This window comes from Bos indicus x Bos taurus, chromosome 2, assembly GCF_003369695.1.
Source record: "Bos indicus x Bos taurus breed Angus x Brahman F1 hybrid chromosome 2, Bos_hybrid_MaternalHap_v2.0, whole genome shotgun sequence".
NCBI lineage: Eukaryota > Metazoa > Chordata > Mammalia > Artiodactyla > Bovidae > Bos > Bos indicus x Bos taurus.
In genome coordinates this window covers 1655128-1673075 of record NC_040077.1, presented here as the reverse complement: position 1 = coordinate 1673075, position 17948 = coordinate 1655128, and the positions used below count along the sequence as shown (strand labels likewise).

Sequence of the window (17948 nt, the reverse complement as noted above, 5' to 3'; positions counted from 1 at the left end):
GTGAAAGCCCAGAATTCTAATGGCGAGGTCACCAGAGAACTGCCTGTTTTTCTTTTAAAATAGACTTAATTTTTTTAGAGCAGTTTTCGGGTCAGAGCAAAATTGAGCAGAAAGTGCAGAGTTTCCATATGCCTGTTGCCCCCTCCCCCATTGCTGTTTTTATTTTTAAATTTAAGATCCCTTTAATCCTTACTACCAAGTCAGTCAGTGATTGACGTACTGGATAAGGAATACTGAATAGTCTTAAATAAGCTCACACTTTCAGAATGCATTGGGTGATAAAATTCAGAGGAAGGGATAAAACCATGGTTGTAGCTGTGCAAATTCTTGAACTTGTCAGGCAAAGAAGATTGTGAATTATAGAACATTGATTTGGTTAGTACAGTTGCTGTAGCTAGTTTGTCTCTTTTAGGAAATACACATATATTTTATTTATTTTTAGGAAGTATATAATTTAATGTGTTGTTTCAGAAATAGAGAAAGGTGCAAAAAGAACATTAAACCGCTCCATCTAGAGGCAGTCACGGTTCATGCTTTATTCTCCTCCCTGATAGTTTTCTGTCTGAGCTGGAGGTGCGCATGCCCAGTGTGTAGGTGCACATTTGGGATCACACTGCATTACAGTATTGTACTGCCTCCCCTTTTACCCCAATTATCATTGTAGCATCCTGTGTTTTTAATCATTTATAAGAAAAAAGCAGCTGCATGGTATTTCATGCTCTGGATAGATCTGGTTAAGACTGTTCTCTGTAATAAGGACATTTAGATTATTTATAGTTTTTTTTTTTAACTGTTTTGAAAAACAGGGGCACGGAGAACACTTTTTTCCCTTAGCGTCTGATGGACTCAGGAGAGTTATAAAGCAAAGCATACAGTGTCCTGGTGGGTACCCGTTAGGGCTTTGGCATTCCTTTTCTGTGCTCTGTTGGTTAGCAGCAGCATGGAGTGCCTTGTTTCTACATTTCAGAATAGATTAGAGAAAGGCCTCTTGCTACCTGCTTGTTTGAGACTGATGATGGAGAAAAACCTGAGAACAAAAATGCTTGGCTAAATCATTTTTTTTCCCTTTTTAGTTCTTGAAATCATGAATCCTGTTTATAGCCCGGGTTCTTCTGGGGTACCCTATGCAAATGCCAAAGGAATTGGTTATCCAGGTAAGCATGTAAAATTTTGTTTCCATTATTAAACTTTGAATACATGGTCCATTTCTATGTCATTAAGAATGCTTTTGATGGACAGACCCAGCTCAAGTGGCTTAGATAAGGAAGAAAATGTGTCAGCTCATGGAATTGAAAAATCAGGAGCTTGGGCTGGCTTTGGTTGGAGCTGATCTGGTGGTTCCAAGGGTAGGGACTAGGTCTGGTTTCTTTACTTCCTGTGCTCAGCTTCACTTCCTCAGTGTTGTCGCAGTGTGGGACACAGGTCACACTTCCCGTTGTGGTTGTGTGGTGCTCAGCCCCTCCCTTGGCTGTGAGTCTCTTCATCTGGCTTTATAGGAAGGCCCCGTGGGACTTCTTGTTCTCTTCATGCCAGCACCCTGGATCAGGAAGGGGAGTCCACTGATGAATTTATGCTTGAGCCACATTCTCCACCTTAATGAAGCCTGCTAGTCAAACATGGGCTGAAATAGGGTGAAGTGAAATTTGTGAGAATAGGAGTTGATGGTCAAAAATAGCAAATGGTTGCCCTAAATGAAAGGAATAGTTGTCTGTAACATTACAATTTTGGGTTTAGATAATATGGTGGGACAGATACTCTTAAAACCCTGTTGCTCAAAACCCCTGAAAAATTGAAGAAACATTTCAAAAATGTTTAACTGAACTTTTGCAAGAAAGCCATTTCTACAGCTAAATATGAAGGTGACATAAAAACCAGAGTATTTGGCCATTGAGTTGATGTGTCTACCCTAGGGGCATTTGTTCTTTGTGGGTTTTAGCAACCCTTTTGGGGACGAAATGAAGTCTCTGCTCTTGTAAGGCTGGGATTTGGAGTGGAACCCCTCATCAGTCTGATTCCTCCGGAGGGTGGTACTCCTATAAGACAGGTAAGTAAATCAGTCCATACTGGGTCCATAGAGAAGTTCATTTCAGCTTGGGCTCTGGGAAGGAAGAAGTCTTTTCTAAGAATTTGTAACCATTCAAGGATGTTTTGGGTTCTGCTTTGAATTACTTGTCCTTCCAAGGGGTCCATAAATTGAGAAACTAACAAAAAACGTAGTCTCTGGGCTGCATTACCCCTGAAGCACCTGACAGCAACGAACGCAGAACTGTGTGAAGGCCAGCGTTCCCAGTCTAGGTCGTGTGGGTGGCCCAGAGTTCTGCCTGGTAAGTCAGAGTCATTGTAAAACACCGTGCTTTGTTCATCGTGTCTGAGTCACCAGTCGTGATAGATAGCAGGAATAAAACATCAGGTACACACCACATCAAACAAGCCTGCTGATAATAATTGAAGATGCAAAAGAAAGAATCATAGCAAAAAGAACCAACTGGAACTTAAATGGAAAAAAAAAAGCATTTGAACAGAATTCCAGTTAAACCGCAGGCAAAACACTGCTAAAGGAGGGGCCAGTGTGCAGCAGAAGGAAGGGGGAAGTAGACTGGTTACGAAATAGAGGTGTTAGGATGAGAAGTTCTGAGGAGAATTAAAAGCTCCAGAAGGACTAAGTAGAGAGACTAGAAGGAAAATAGTGACAGGATTTTCTAGAATTGGTAAAAAATAATTTAGTGGTGAGACCTCCTGTCTTTAATGTATTTGCACTAGTTTAAGCAGAGTTCCAGGTAGTCTACTGAAGAGAATCCTGTGTAGCTCTGAAATCAGGAAATAGGTTAAACTTGATGGTGTTAGCATTACCTGATAGACTATGTAATGAAATATTGGTTGCCTGTCATATACCAGGTCTGTGTACTTTTTAGGGTTTTTTGTTTTTGGTCTTTAAAAGGAAATTTCTAAAACTTTAAGTCTTTAAAATTTTTAATTGATCTTTATTTTATTCATTTCTTTATACCTTGGAGAAGGCAATGGCAACCCACTCCAGTACTCTTGCCTGGAGAATCCCATGGATGGAGGAGCCTGGTGGGCTGCAGTCCATGGGGTCTCGAAGAGTCAGACACGACTGAGCGACTTCCTTTCACTTTTCACTTTCACGCATTGGAGAAGGAAATGGCAACCCACTCCAGTGTTCTTGCCTGGAGAATTCCAGGGACGGGGGAGCCTGGTGGGCTGCCGTCTATGGGGTCGCACAGAGTCGGACACGACTGAAGTGACTTAGTAGTTATACCAATCTCTTGCCTTGCTTTTAGTATTTTGGTCTCCTTGACTTTGATAAAACTCTCTGATCAGCAAAAGTTCAGTATAGAAACTTGTAACCATTCTAGGTATTTTGAATGGAAATTGGAGTTAAACAGCGAAATAAAGTGCCTACAGGATTTTAAGGCTAGGATAACTTTAGTACCTTTATACCATTTTATGCTTACCATTCTGTACTTTAATACAAGCAGATGGAGAAGCTTGTCCATAATTTTCTAAAATTTACACTTAATGGGTAAAAAGGAACGTCTTCTAATTGTAGTTACATGAGAGCTGACATACAGTCATTCATACCTGTGGATTTGGGGTATCATGTCCTGGAACCTGGGATACTGAGGGATGACAATAATTGGGTTCGTATACACCATCTTACTATTGTTTTCTAATTCATAGCTCCTGTATCTGTTTTGTTCACTTTCTTTTTCTTCTTTTGGATTCACCAAATATTTTACATTAAATTTTTCTTTCTGTTAATTTTTGAAAAAATTACTATTTAGTGATGACTCTAACAATTACAACACATTTTGCCCCCTCTCTTCTTTTGTATATCAGAGTTGGACACGACTGAGCGACTGAACTGACCATGCCTTAAGCCATTACTGTTTTTATTTTGTGCAGTCAACATTAACTCACACATTATTTTCATTGCTTTCTGTATCTATGTGTTTTTTGTTTGGGATCATTTTCCTTTTACTGGGATAAATCCCTTTAGTTACCCCGCCTCCCCCACTCTTACTGCATGTCTGCTAGCAGTGAATTTTCTCTGTGAAAATGTTTTTATTTTGCTTTCATTTTTGAGCCTATTTTTGATGAGTGTACTGGTTTTCTGTGACTGCTGTGACAAATTGCTACAAGGATGGTGGCTTAAAAACCATAGAAATTGATTCTCTCACAGTTGTGGGAGCCAGAAGCCAAAATCCAGGCATGGCAGGGCCTCACACCCTGTGGAAGCTGGAGGGGAGAATCCTTTCTTGCTTCTTGAAATTTCTGGAGCTTTCAGCGTTCCTAGACGTAGATTGCTTTGTGGACACATCATCCCGGCTTCTGTTTTCATGGTTACATCATTTCCTTCTCATCTATGTTTCACAGTGTGGACACTTGGGTTTAGGCCCCCACCACCTGTAATCTATGATGAGTATCTTGAGATCCTTAACTTATGTCGACAAAGAACCTTTTCCCAAATAAGGTAACATTTATAGGTTCCAGGGATTTGATGATATTTCTTCTTAGGAGTTCCTTTTTTTTTTTGCCTGCCACACTGAGTGTACAGTTTTAGGTTGGCAGTTATTTTCTCTCAGCACTTTAAAGGTAGTTGTGTTGTCCTCTGGTTTTTGTCATTTTTGTTTCTTTGAAATTAGTATTTCCCTGCTCCCTCCTTGCTGTTAACATATCTATGTTTCTCCTGTGGAATAACAAGACGTGACTATGTTTTGTGTTTATTCTGCTTAGTGCTCACAGAGCTGTTTGACTGGCTTGATTTTTTAAAAAATGTATTTAGGTTATGTCAGGTCTTAGTTGCAGCATGTGGGATCTAGTTCCCTCACCAGGGATAGAACCTGGACCCCCTGAATGGGGAGTGCAGTCTTAGCTGCCGGACCATCAGGGAAGGGAGGAATGGGAATAAAAGAATATCTCCTCTGAAGTGAAGGTAGTTTTTCCAAAAGAGTAGGGTTTAGTCTCAATTTAAGGAGAACACTTTTAAATAGCTTGGACAGCTCAAAACTGCTATTTAGGGAACTGAAAACCAAGTAAGCCAAGAACAACATTAAAAAAAAAAATTCTGGCAAAGCAGCAAGAGGATGAAAAGTTGGGTTTGTATAGTTTTCAACACAGAGGTAAGGAAAGAGGCATCTCTTCTCAAAAGCTCTGAAAACCTATGGCATCAATGGATAGTTGGAGGGGATTGGGGTTTCTTTCTCAAAGGCTCCTAGGGCACTCACCCCTGTCTTCCCTACCCCGTTACTACATTCACCCTTTCCCCCTCCACTTCTGCACTGAAGGGGGCAGCACTTTTTTATACTTGAACCTCCAGGTACCATCTCTGCAGCCTAGATTCTCCCTGGAGCCTTGGGAGTTCTGCAAGTGGAAGCCAAACTTGCAAGACTGCCAGAGGTGTGTCGGACCTGGAAAGAGCTGGGTGTGGGTGACTGGAGCCTTAAAGCTCACGCACCAAGGGGAAGAAGGAGCACATCTTTTTAGGGAGCAGGATCAGCCTGCTCCCTACCCCTTTGGTGATCAATATTCATTTGATGAGACAGAGACCACCTCCTGACTGTCCCCCTGGACTCTGCCCTAAGAGGCCTCTGGCATCTGTGACAGTGTGGGTCCCAACCTCCTTAGTCAGCTGAGGCCAGCGCTTCAGGGGTCCCTCCAGTCCCATCTCAGACTCCTCCTCCCTGGTACTTTATCTAAGAGAGGAAGGACCACAGAGGGACTTGGCTGAATCAAGGGTTCCATGAGCCTATGGACCAGTTTTAATCCCTAGAGCCTGAGATTCAGTTAAATATTACTGAAACCTACTGTAAGGTAGATAGTCTTCCCTGTAGCCCAGATGGTAAAGAATCTGCTTGCAGTGCAGGAGACCAGCTGGGTTGGATTCCTGGGTTGGAAAGATCCTCTGGAGAAGGGAATGGCAATCCACTCCAGTATTCTTGCCTGGAGAATCCCATGGGCAGAGAAGCCTGGCGGGCTACAGTCTGTGCCACGAAGAGTTGGACATGACTGAGCGAGTAACGCTACTGCTACTACTGTAAGGTTAGGAGACTGAGTCTCAGCACTGTGGGTGCAGCCCTGGGACCTTGCACAGGGCACCCCCCTCAACTTCAGGAGGAGGGTTGCTGCAGCTCCAGGTCCTCTGCAGCTCCTGCTCCCAGATTCCCCCTGGACTTGTAGGTTACTGGTGGAGCAAGCCTGGCTGGTGGAGGGCAGGGGCAAGATGAGGGACCAAAGACTTAGACACTGTGCACAAGTCTCCTAAACAGCTGCAGCAGCTTAAAGCGAACCTGAGGTCTACTTTTCAGAGTAAGAAATACAGAGTTATTTTAAAGACCACGTTGCAGTCTCTGGATCTGTGGTCTGTTATCAGTTTATCTTTTTTTTTCTTTTTCACTCATATATGGTCCTATGCCTTACTATTTCTAGTATTTTTTTCATGGAATGTAATACATGGTGTATTAAAAAGTATAGGTGGTCCAGTTGATGTCTTCCCTCCCCATTTGAGGTATGATTGATAAGAAAAAAAATTGTATGTATTTAGTTTGTACAGCACTTTTTTTAAAGTGTATGTGATGATTTAATGTATGTATATGTTGTAAAATGACTACAATTGAGTTTCCCCAAATACCACCACACTGGGGATTAGAGTTTCTTTTTTTTTTTTTAGAGTTTCAAAAAATAAATTTTGGAGGGCACTTTGACATTCAGTCATATCATGCCCCCAGGCCAACTGTGTCCATATATTCTAATTTCTCCTTTGTTACATAAAGGGTGTTGTACACTGAGATGGAATTAGGAGTGCAGACATCACTGTGGTGGATGACACTTGTGAAGGATCTGGTGGGTGGAAGCAGCACTGGGGAGGGGGCCTCAGGACCGTGGTGCCTGTGTGCAGTGTCAGCTGGCTCGGTGAGGAGCCCTGCGGTAGCTTCGGCAGGGGAGGTCTCAGCAGGCAGAAGTGGCCGAGAGTGTGCTGCTGCTGAACGCTGTCAGCCTCCTTCCTCCTTGAGGCTGAGTAGGCTTCTGGAATAGAGGTGCAGGTGCTGGTGTTCGCTTTGCTTTGTCAACTTAGTCATTGTTCCCTGTCAGCTCACAAAGGTTTGCCTTGTTCTTTGTGTTTTATGTAGTACTGCTGCATAAGCCTGCAACTTGTGGGGTTTTCATAGTTTAATTCAACCAGTTCTTTGGATGGATATGAAGGATTTTGTTTGAAGGATTTTGCTATTCCAGTAATACTGTAGTGGATTGTGTTTGAGGAAATTATCTTCAGGGTGGATTCCTTGAGGTGAAATGGCCAGGGGAGCGAGTGCATGCAGATGTAATTTTTTTCCTGTTATTCTTAAAAAAATGTTTTTAACTTTTATATTGGAGTATAGTTGATTAGCATTGTTGTGTTAGTTTCAGGTCTACAGCAGAGTGATTCAGTTATACATGTACATGTATCCTTTTTCAAATTCTTTTCCCATTTAGGTTATGACAGAATATTGAGCTGAGTTCCCTGTGCTATATAGTAGGTTCTTGTTGGTTATCAGTTTTAAATATAGCACCAACTTTACTCTTGTTTACCATACGTTCTTCTCGAAGTCTGTGAGTCTGTTGCTGTTCTGTAAATAAGTTCATTTATATCATTTTTTTTTTAAGATTCCACATAAAACAAATACCCCATGTTACTTGTCTTTGTCTTGCTTCACTTAGTATGATGATTTCTGGGTCCGTCTATGTTGCTGCAAATGGCATTATTTCATTCTTTTAGTGGCTGAGTAATATTTCATAGTATATATACTACATCTTCTAATGCAAATGTAATTTTAAAGGTACTAGGAAAAAATCCTACTGCTTTGTATTCCTACCAGAAGTGTGTGAGTCTGTTGTTACCCCACAGCCTTGCCAGCAGAGTGTGTTGTCTCCTTTTGGATTTTCTCCAGTCTGAAGTTAGCAATGTGGTTGGCAGTTCTCTCTGTTCATGTCTTCTGTTGGTTGTTTTTTTCTATTTTTCTTTTAACTTTAAAAATTATTTACATATTAAGTGTATTTGCCCATTGTCTAAATAATTTGCAAGTATGTTTCTTGTGAAAAGCTGTCTTTTTTACTCAGCTAATGGTATTTTTTGCTATTCTGAAGGTTTTGTTTTCATGAAGTGATTAGGATTTGAGATCACTTCCAATTTCTTGCAAGAGAGGAGCGCAGTATTTAGCTTTCCAGCCCCTGTGTGCCAGAAGGGAGGTAGAGTAGATGTTGGAGATAGTTTACGGTGCTTGCCAAGGGGCATTTTCAGGAGGACAGTTCTGTGGCCAGCACCGTGGGCAGGAACAGGAAGGGACAGTGGTTCTCTGCCTTGTTGACTGGAGCCCTGCAAATTAGAATTTCCTGGAGGGATTATAGCTCCTCACAGCTAGTTGTGTCGCTAGTGAAGTCTAGCAGACCTTGGCTCTGTGCCCTGTAGTGCCCCAGTGACTCGTAACTGGGTCCAGCTGAACTATGAGGGCCCTAGAGCAGATAACTGAGGCCCCTCTGGTTTTGACTAAAATTTCTTTTGTGTTCACATGATTGATAAGTGGTTATAATTTAGTCATATTAAGGATCCCTCATTTGTGTTAATAAAAGTCAGGTTGCTTGCAAATGGATTGTGAGGTTGGATTTTTCCCAGTTCCATGTGTATGTATATGGTTAGAGCCTCTTTAGTGCATGAAGCTCTTAGCGCTCTTATTAATCTTGCTAAGTAATGAATTATGTGAATAAACTCTAGAGTAAAGCTGCCAGAAATATTGTGAGTTTTCTGACTTCATTTTGGGTTTTTGTTTTTCCTTCTTCATTTAATTCCATTTCTGTCAAATGTTTTCAGTTATAGAAAGTTGTAAGCATTTACTCATAGGTTTAAATGACATGTTTATGATCGTGACCCATCACAACTCTGAGGAGAGGAGACGACTAGAGGCAGCCTGCTGAGTACCCACGTGCTTTTGGGCTCCCGAGCTCAGTCTGGGAGTTGTGGTGAAGAAGGTGAGGACAGTCAGGTCTTTGGGAGCCCTGGTTTTAAAATCACACTGTTCTTTATTTTTCTCCAGCTGGTTTCCCAATGGGCTATGCAGCAGCAGCTCCTGCCTACTCCCCCAACATGTACCCTGGAGCGAATCCTACCTTCCAAGCAGGTATGCAAGCCCACATGTGCTGGGTGGCAAAAGTGTTTTGTTAATGTGACTGTGGGAGAATGTAATGGGGATGAATTTCAAGAAGAGTGGTTATAGAATTGGAATTTGGGGTTTGTATTGATTTCTTGGTTCATAGGATTAGGCTTCTTGATAAGTAGAATAAAAAGTTAATTCTTTTTGCATTTAAAGCTTTGTATATTGCATTTCAGATATCCTTCCACAACACAGAACTTCATTCCAGTCATAGCTTGGTACGAGTAACTGTTTGTGCCAGACTTTGTATGTATTTATGAAATAGTGTTGATTACTAGAGACTAAAGATCATCCTGCCATTTTAATGGGTAGAATTTCCATGTTGCTAACATTTCTAGAGATAACTGATCTCTCTCTAGTACTTTAGCACTTTGATTATGGTTTTAAAAGAAAGTCTTACTTTCTGTGTAAGGTCCATAAGAATATTTTCAGATTTTAGAAATCAGTGGTACAGGTGAAAGTGGAATTTGTTTGAGTCTGGACCTTGTAAAGACAGTTTTTCTTAAACGGGACTTTCCTCTGTGAGCCTTCATTTTGGTGTTGGCTCATTCCAGGCTTTATTCCCCCAGAATGGACTTTGTGATGCTGCTGCAACTGTGGTGGCCTACACTCCGACCCAAAGGCTCAGCCTCCTGAGTCTGCTGGGGTGCGCCTTTGTCCCTTGGAACCCGTAGCCTCACGTAGTTAACTTGACAGAAGAGGAGACAGCAGCAGTGTCCTTGTCCTGAGTTCTTGGTTGGATAATCATAAAATTCTTCCTTCCTTCTGCCCATGTGTCCCATTCCAATCCCATCCTTACTGCCTTTGTTCGCCTTGTAGCTCACACCCAAAGAAAGACCTTCTTGGCTTGGTCTTCTTGCTTCCAAGGTTTCTCTCCTTGACTTTGTGTTCCTTGGCTTTATACCAGAGTAATGTTTGCAGGTCGATTTCCCATGACTCTTAAGACACAGTGAAGCCTAGTCTCCAATTTAAAATTCCTAGGTCTTTGCCACATTGACCTGTTCTTTCCAAAACAATATTTTTCTTTTGTTTTTGCATGGCTTTTATTCGCACTCTTTCTCTTACACCTGGACTAGAATACCTGCTACTTCATGCCATCTTTTGGGATCTGTAAGGGAACATCCCTTCCCTGGGATGAAGCAGTGTTTTTCCCTGTTACTACTCACTGGATTCTTTAACCGCTGAGTGGTACTACCATCTCCTTTTGTAAGCCATCTTATCTGGCTTAACTGTGTAAGCACAGCTGTCTGCAGGTGTGACTGCCTCTCAGTAACTACATGCATTTGCAGGGCGCTCGATGCAGGGCGTGGCATCCTTTCAGTTTCGTGTGTTCACTCACTGCTCATCCCCAGAAGTTTCCTCCTGCTCCTTTGTGACCTTGCCTAGGCTCCGGGAAGTAGCTCCTCTGTTTTCCCTCACTGCAGATCACTTGTAGTTAATCTAAAATTTTGTATAAGTAAATCATATAAAATGTATTTTGGAGGGTGCTGGCTTTCATTCAGCACAATTTTTGACATCCATGTTGTAGTTTATATCAGTAGTTCATTTCTTATTGTTGTTCCATTGTACAGAAATACCACTAATTGATTATTCATTCACCAGTTGATGAACATTTGGCTTGTTTGCAGTTTGGGGCTGTCACAAATGAAACTGCTATGAATATTTGTGTACATTGTTTATATGAACATAAACTTTCATTTCTCTTAATAAATACTTCAGGCAGGTAGGTATACATTTAACTTTATAAGAAACTGCCAAACTATCTTCCAAAGGGGTTGTGACATTGTATGCTGCCACCAGCAGTGGAGGAGAGTTCAAATGCCTTTATGTCTTTGCCAATACTTGGTAGTCATTCTTTTTCATTTTAGACATGCTAGTGAATATGTAGTGATACGTTAATGTAGTTTTAACTTGAACTTATCTAATGACTAATAATATCAAACCTTGTTTCATGTGCCTGTTTGCCATTTGACTTTGGTTAACTGTGTACATCTTTTTCTGCTTGTCTGTTTTTAAGTTTGTTTTCTTATTGGGTTTGAGAGTTCTTTATCAGATACATGATTTGCGAATATTTTTTCATAGTCAGTGGCTCTTTTCAGTCTCAACATCATCTTTAAAAGAGCAGGAGGTTTAAAATTTAACGAAGTTCAGTTTATCATTTTGTTCTTTTATGGATCATGATTTTGGTATCATTTCTAAGACATCTTTGCCTAACCCAACATCACAACAGTTTTCTTCTAGAAGTTTTACAGTTTTAGATTTTACTTTTAGATATATGATCCATTTTAGGCTAATTTTTCTATATGGTGGTAGGAATGAATTGAAGTTATGTTTTGCATAAGTACTAGTTTTTCTACTATATGTGATCATGCTGGAGACCTCCAGAAAATGTCATTGTTCTAGAATTCTCCAGTGTAGCTCACTTGTACTCATTTTCTCTGTGGTACAAGTTAATGTAAAAATGTACTAAAAGCTTCCAGTTTTTTCTTACTCTTTTACAAAAAGAGCCTCAGGTTTATTTGCAGCTGGTCAGACTGCTTTGCTTGGCCTGCAGGTATGAAGTGCTCCCCTGAGGAGAAGGTTTGGTGTGTACAGGGCGGGTACTGCTGTCTGATAGCTTTCTCCTCTTGCCAACCTGTAGAACAGCTGCCATTCCTCTTCCTTCTTGTAGAGAACCGGGTCCTTTCTTTCCAAGACTGCTCTCAAGCTGTTCCTCTAACCCAGAAGTGGGGCCTGCAGGGGGGAGTAGTGGGCGTGATGGGCATGGTGGCTGCCAAGAGGACCTGCCTGGTTTGAATGGGTGTCCCCTGCTGAGTGCTGGATGGTTGTCAACTGCCACACTGCTGGCCCAGCATTGCCAGATCTTCAGATTGTTAGGAGATGCTGGGAATAAAGATGTGTGTAAAATTTGCAAAAAAAATAAATGGTACTTTGAAAGCCCCACCAGTGTCCTGTCGAGTGCTTTTAGCCACCTGACTGGAGTCTGGGCTACACCTGTATCCCTTCTTTTTCTGAGATCCTCTCAGTATTTTTATAACTTGAATTTTTAAATTTCCTTTTTTAGTGGGCCTTTTTTCTTATCTGTTGATTAAGTAAAAATTTGTCACTGTAAAAAAACTAAATTTTTTCTCCATTTCTGCTGCTTTCTCAGTCTTCTGGTTCTCTCACCACCAGATTTTTAGACAAAGCTGATGTGTAGTATATGGAGTGTGTATATGTATGTGGCCTTTAAAGCACTTTTGCAGCCCCAACACTGTTTATGTCTTAGTTCTTAGAAGTGTGACACAGGGAGGGTTTAGAGAATGAGATGTCGTGTCTTTTGCTGAAAGATTCCATTACTCAGAATCTGGAGATGAGGGTGATATTAATTGCATTCTCATGAACAAGCACAGTAAGCTGAATACATGTGCATCCGGAGAGGAATGTCCATTTTTGGAATCAGAACAATATTGGAAAGCGTTCAGGCTGTTGTGTTAACAAGATGTGGCGCAAATCCTGACTGTGTCACTCCTGGGAAAGATGTTTCATTTTTGGCATTTATTTAATGAATCATCATATCTCCTCAGCTATGTTATTTGAGGATTCTAGCAGTAAGCATGCAATCATACTCCCAAGGCACATTCAGGCACACATTCAGGATTCTTTTCTACTCCCATTTACAGCCAGCAGTATCTGTAACTAACATCATATTTGCATTGATCATCAAGAAAACATTCAGTTTTTTGTAGTAAGCTCTTTGTAAGAGGTAAGATTTAGATATTACATTGGCAATGTCTTTTTACAAGATGAAAACATCGCTAAGAGTGATGCAAAGGCTTCTGTGATTGCTTCCATGCATGGCTTAGTGGTGGATAAATTAGGGAAACATGTTTGGAGGACAGTTTGGCAGTATAATAGAAAGAAGCTTAAAATTGAGATCAGTATGCAAATAGTTATGTGTAAGTGCAGATCTACCTAGTAAAGTAATGGTTTGATTAAACTGTTGGTTTGTTTCAGTGTTTAACTGGTCTGTCTTTTGTTTGAGAGGGATATTAAATAAGTGAAAATGCTTTATGATATTCTGCTTTTTTTCTTTTTAAACTCAGAATTATGTCCATGAAGTAAGATCCCAGATTTGTTTAAAAATTAAGCTCCACTTTGAACTTATGGTTGATGTGGGGAAGGGATAATTAGGGAGTTTGGAACGGACGTACACATTGTTGTATTTAAAATGGATAGGGCTTCCCTGGTGACTCAGTGATGAAGAATCCACCTACCACTGCAGGAGAATATGGGTTGGATCTCTGATCTGGGAACACCCCACATGCTGTGAAGCAACTAAGCCTGTGCGCCACAACTGTTGAGCCTGTGCTCTGAGCCTGAGAGCAGAAACTCTTGAGCCCACATGTTGTAACTACTGAAGCCCAAGCGCCCTAGAGCCTGTGCCCTGCAACAGGAGAAGCCCCTGCAGTGAGAAGCCTGTGCACTGCAACTGGAGAGTAGCTCCCACCCTCTCTCTCTTGCTGTGACCATATCAGCATTGCACACTGCTGTGAATGTGTGGCTGTTTTCTTCTGCAGTTACTTTTTTCTTCCCTAGATTTCTGTAACTACATAGTTAATTAAATCCTCTACTTCCGCCCAGGTGTGGAATCTCTTCTCAGCTTTTTAGGCCATGAGGGTTTTCCCCTCTTGGTGATATCTTTTTGAAACCTTCTCTCATCTTCTGGCCTTGGCTGCTTGTCCTCTGGGGCTTACCCTGGGTCTTTCTCCTCCATCATCCCAGGGAGTTTGCGCCTCTTCCCTTCCACTTGATTCTTTGTCTACTTTTTTAGTTTATTCCTTGGTGTTAGTGGAGGATCTTTGTTCAGTAATCTCTCAAGAGAATATTAGAAAATCATAGTTTGGAGATCTTTCATGTCTGAAAATGATTTATTCTGCACTCACAGTTCATGGTTTGTTTGTCTGGATATAGAATTCTAGGCTAACAGTTATTTCCCCTTAGAATTTTGGGAACATTGCTGAATTATTTGCCAGTTTTGTTGTTGCCATTGAGAATGTCATTATCTTTTTAAGAACATGCTATGTCTTTATTGGCTGCGCTAGGTCTTGGTTGGTGCGCACGGGCTGCTCTGGTCGCAGCGAGCGGGGCTGCTCTTCACGGTGGTGCCCGGGGCCCTCATCTTGGTGGCTGCTCCTGTGGAGCACAGGCTGTAGGGCGCGGCTTCAGCAGTTGCGGCATAGGCGCTATAGGTGCTCTGCATGTGGGATCTTCCTGGACCAGGGATTGAACCTCTGACCCCTGCATCGGCAGGTGGATTCTTAACCACTGGACCCCCAGGAAGACCCAGTGTCTTTCTGATGCTTGGTGGACTGAGCTGGGCTTATCTTTAGTGCTCTGTCTCTGGGTTCTGAAATTTCATGATGCTGTGTTTGGTGCAGGTTTTTCCTCTTTACATGTTCTATGTTTCTGAATTTCCATATTTCCTAAGTAAATGTCTTATACTTAGAAAGTTCTTATATGAAATATGTGTGGTATGCAGTACTTTGGGGGGAAAATGATCTGTTTCCAAGTAGAAAGCTTCTGCCCCTCAGAGTTCACAGTTGGAGAGCTGTGGCCCTGTCTGTGCATGAGTTCTGCCCAGAGAGGTCAGCCCGTGGCAGTGTGTGTCTCCTGAGAGTGAGGAGGGGCAAGGCTGTGATTAGTGTGTGCTCTGTGTGGCATCCTTATGAATGATCTCTAGGAAAGGAGCATGTGGAAAGCTGTTCACTGTTTTTGAAAGACCAAGCGATGAATGTATTTGGTTTTGCATTATGAATCATTGGCACATCTAAAAATTGTTTCACAAAGGCTTTGTCTGTTTTTGATATTATGAGATGTATATGTGTTTATTTGTATTTTTTAATTTTAAGTTTGTAAGACTCCTGTTGAGGTTGTTGTGACACAATGAATCTAGTGCTATATAAAAGAAAAAGGAATGTGTCTACACACATTTGGTTTTTAATTGACTGAGAGACATGTTTGCATCCCTTGAAATTGATTTGTCTTCAGTGTTGGATAGAAAGTGATGTAATATTTGTGCCCATATGAAAAGCCAAAATCAATTTCTAAGTTTAGGACATAGTTCACAGTTATAAGAATAAGCAGTAGGATAATATATATATTATCAGCAGTTAGAAATTGTTGTTATAATTAGCAGAAATAGTGGGTGACTGTTTTTCCAATATACAGAGAAGCTGGAAAAAACTCAGTGAACATCAATAAATGGACTGTCAGGGTTCTACAGTTAAACTTTAAAATCAACTTTTAAAATTAAACATTTTACTCTGTCCATCCTGAAGTGTGCCTTGTTTTTTCATGTGTTTTGAACTAAGCTGTGGATGTTGATACACTTTACCCCTTGCATTTCAGTGTGCATATTGTTTGTATTTGTTTACAGTTCTTTTAGGTTTTGATTTTAGGTGAAATATACACATATGAGATGTGCACATTTTAAATACATCATTAGTCATCTTTTTATCTTCAGAAAAATGTACATATGAGGCAGGTGTTAAAAAGGACACTTCAGGTGAGTAAGAGACCTCAGGCCAGCTGATGGACCTCTGCCACAGTAGGCCTCTAGCATCTCTTAAAAAAAACTTGACATCTTATGTTGGCCTGTTGTTGATTCAGTGGGTGTGGTGGGGCAAAAGAGTGCTTCCGAGTCAGAGGGCTCAGGCTCTGGAGGGGTGTGTACTTAGATCTTCCTAGCTTTGCTTTATACTTGTGTGTCCTTGAGGCTTATTTAGGTGGACAGCTTCCTTTTTCTCTTCAGTCCAAGCTTCAGGCTTTTGCTGAAGTGAATAGTAACAAAATGGTCATGGACTTTCTTATTAGGAATATTGAACTTTGAATATTCAGTATTGAATATTGAATAGTTTCTTAGAGGCTCTTTCCTCCTAATCTTTCTTTCAGGTCATGGACGTGTTGCTTGTGTTTTCACTTCCTCAGACGGTTTCTCAGTTTTCTACTCTGTTTATGAAATAGTTTGTCCTGTAGAGCTGTGCCTTTCTATAGAATGTTGGCTGTATGTATTGACCATTGGCATATTTTACCTTTATTTGCTTTTGTAGCTAATCAGATCAGGTTATTTTTCAGATCAGATTGCTAAAGACCATGCCGTCCTGAATCATGGTCTTCCTAAAGGCTCAGCAACCTTTTGTGTTCACTTCTTAGTAGTGGCGGACCTCTGCTTGCTTCCCTCCTTGTCCCTGTAGCTCCTGCATGACTGTTGTTTCCTGGGGCGTTTTCTTAGATCCTCTCTCAGCTGTGTGCCACTATCTGAAGGCATTGTTTTTTTCACTTTATTTTCCTACAGAACATTTTCAAATATACAGAATAATAGAGTGAACGATACAGTGAATCCGTAATATCCAGCACTGAGACTCAGCAGTCACCATTGCGCCACGCGAGCTTTATCTACCGTATAAGAGAGTGTGTGTGTTCCGAACCAGCTCAGAGTTACAGTCTTTTAGGCTTTTGTCCTTCAGTATGGCCCTTAACATAATGAAGACATTCCACTGCATGCCCAGGATAGTTATCATACTTAGAAGCTGTAATTCTCTCAGTTATTTGATAGCTCATATTTAAATTTGCCCAGTTGTCCTAAAAATTTAACAAAAAATTGGAAACAAGATCTATTCAAAATTTACATGTTGAATTTGTTAAAAAAGTTGAATTCATTATGTCTCGTCTGTTTTAATCCATAAGTTTACTTCACCTTTGTAAAACACTTTGAAAAACCTTTTATTGTGAAAATTTTCTAATACAAAAACACATAAGTACACAGCAGTATGATTTCTGCTTACCCACACCCTAACCCTCAGCAGTTACAACATACCTAAGTACACAATAGTATGGGATCCATCTGCCCATGCCCTGGCCTTAGCAGCTAATAGCTTCTAGGTGTTTTTTTTCCATCTGTATTCCCATCAGTTTCCCCTGTGTTATTTGAAGCCAATCTCAAGACATCATATTCATCAGTTTTACAGTATTATCTTTAAATGATGAATTTAAAATATGTATCACCACACCTAAAAAATAACATTAATTCTTGAATAGTATCGAATACTGCTGCTGCTGCTGCTAAGTTGTTTCAGTCGTGTCCGACTATGTGCGACCCATAGACGGAAGCCCACCAGGCTCCCCTGTCCCTGGGATTCTCCAGGCAAGAACACTGGAGTGGGTTGCCATTTCCTTCTCCAATGTATGAAAGTGAAAAGTGAAAGGGAAGTCGCTCAGTTGTGTCCAACTCTTAGCGACCCCATGGACTGCAGCCTACCAGGCTCCTCCATCCATGGGATTTTCCAGGCAAGAGTACTGGAGTGGGGTGCCATTGCCTTCTCTGGTATCAAATACTACAGTCAGTATTTATATTTCCAGTTGTTACATCTATGTCATAGATATTTTTTAATCGTACAGTGAAGAAGGGGGGGCCTTGCTGGTTCTTGTCAACCTATGAAAACTGGCTAGCCCCAGAGGTTCTGAATGTGATTTTCAAGTTTGAAGTCTTAGCACTTGTTCTCAAAATATGCAATTCTGTGACTGTTCTGATTGTCTGACATTTTTATAAAAAGCTGGTATCCTTTTGGTCAGATATAAGTTCAGTGACTCCTGTGAGGGTCTCTTAATTCAGGCCATTGGGACCTTGTTTAGCAGTGTTCTGTGAGTTACTAACTCAAGTATGTCGCTGCTGCATGGTTTTGAGAAATGGGAAGGAGTGGTTAG

At 41.0% G+C, this 17948-nt stretch overlaps 1 protein-coding gene across 2 annotated transcripts in view; it reads left to right on the top strand.

Moving 5' to 3' along the window:
* FAM168B (family with sequence similarity 168 member B) overlaps positions 1-17948 on the top strand; it is a 41055-nt gene that overhangs the window by 8971 nt on the left and 14136 nt on the right. Inside the window, exons 2-3 of one of the 2 annotated variants that reach the window (XM_027554459.1) lie at positions 1074-1154; positions 9087-9170. In XM_027554459.1, the coding sequence (XP_027410260.1) occupies positions 1085-1154; positions 9087-9170 (154 nt within the window). In that variant the 5' untranslated portion in view covers positions 1074-1084. Of the gene's footprint in view, positions 1-1073; positions 1155-1910; positions 2045-9086; positions 9171-17948 lie in introns of those variants that run through there. The other variant, XM_027554463.1, reaches the window with a different exon arrangement.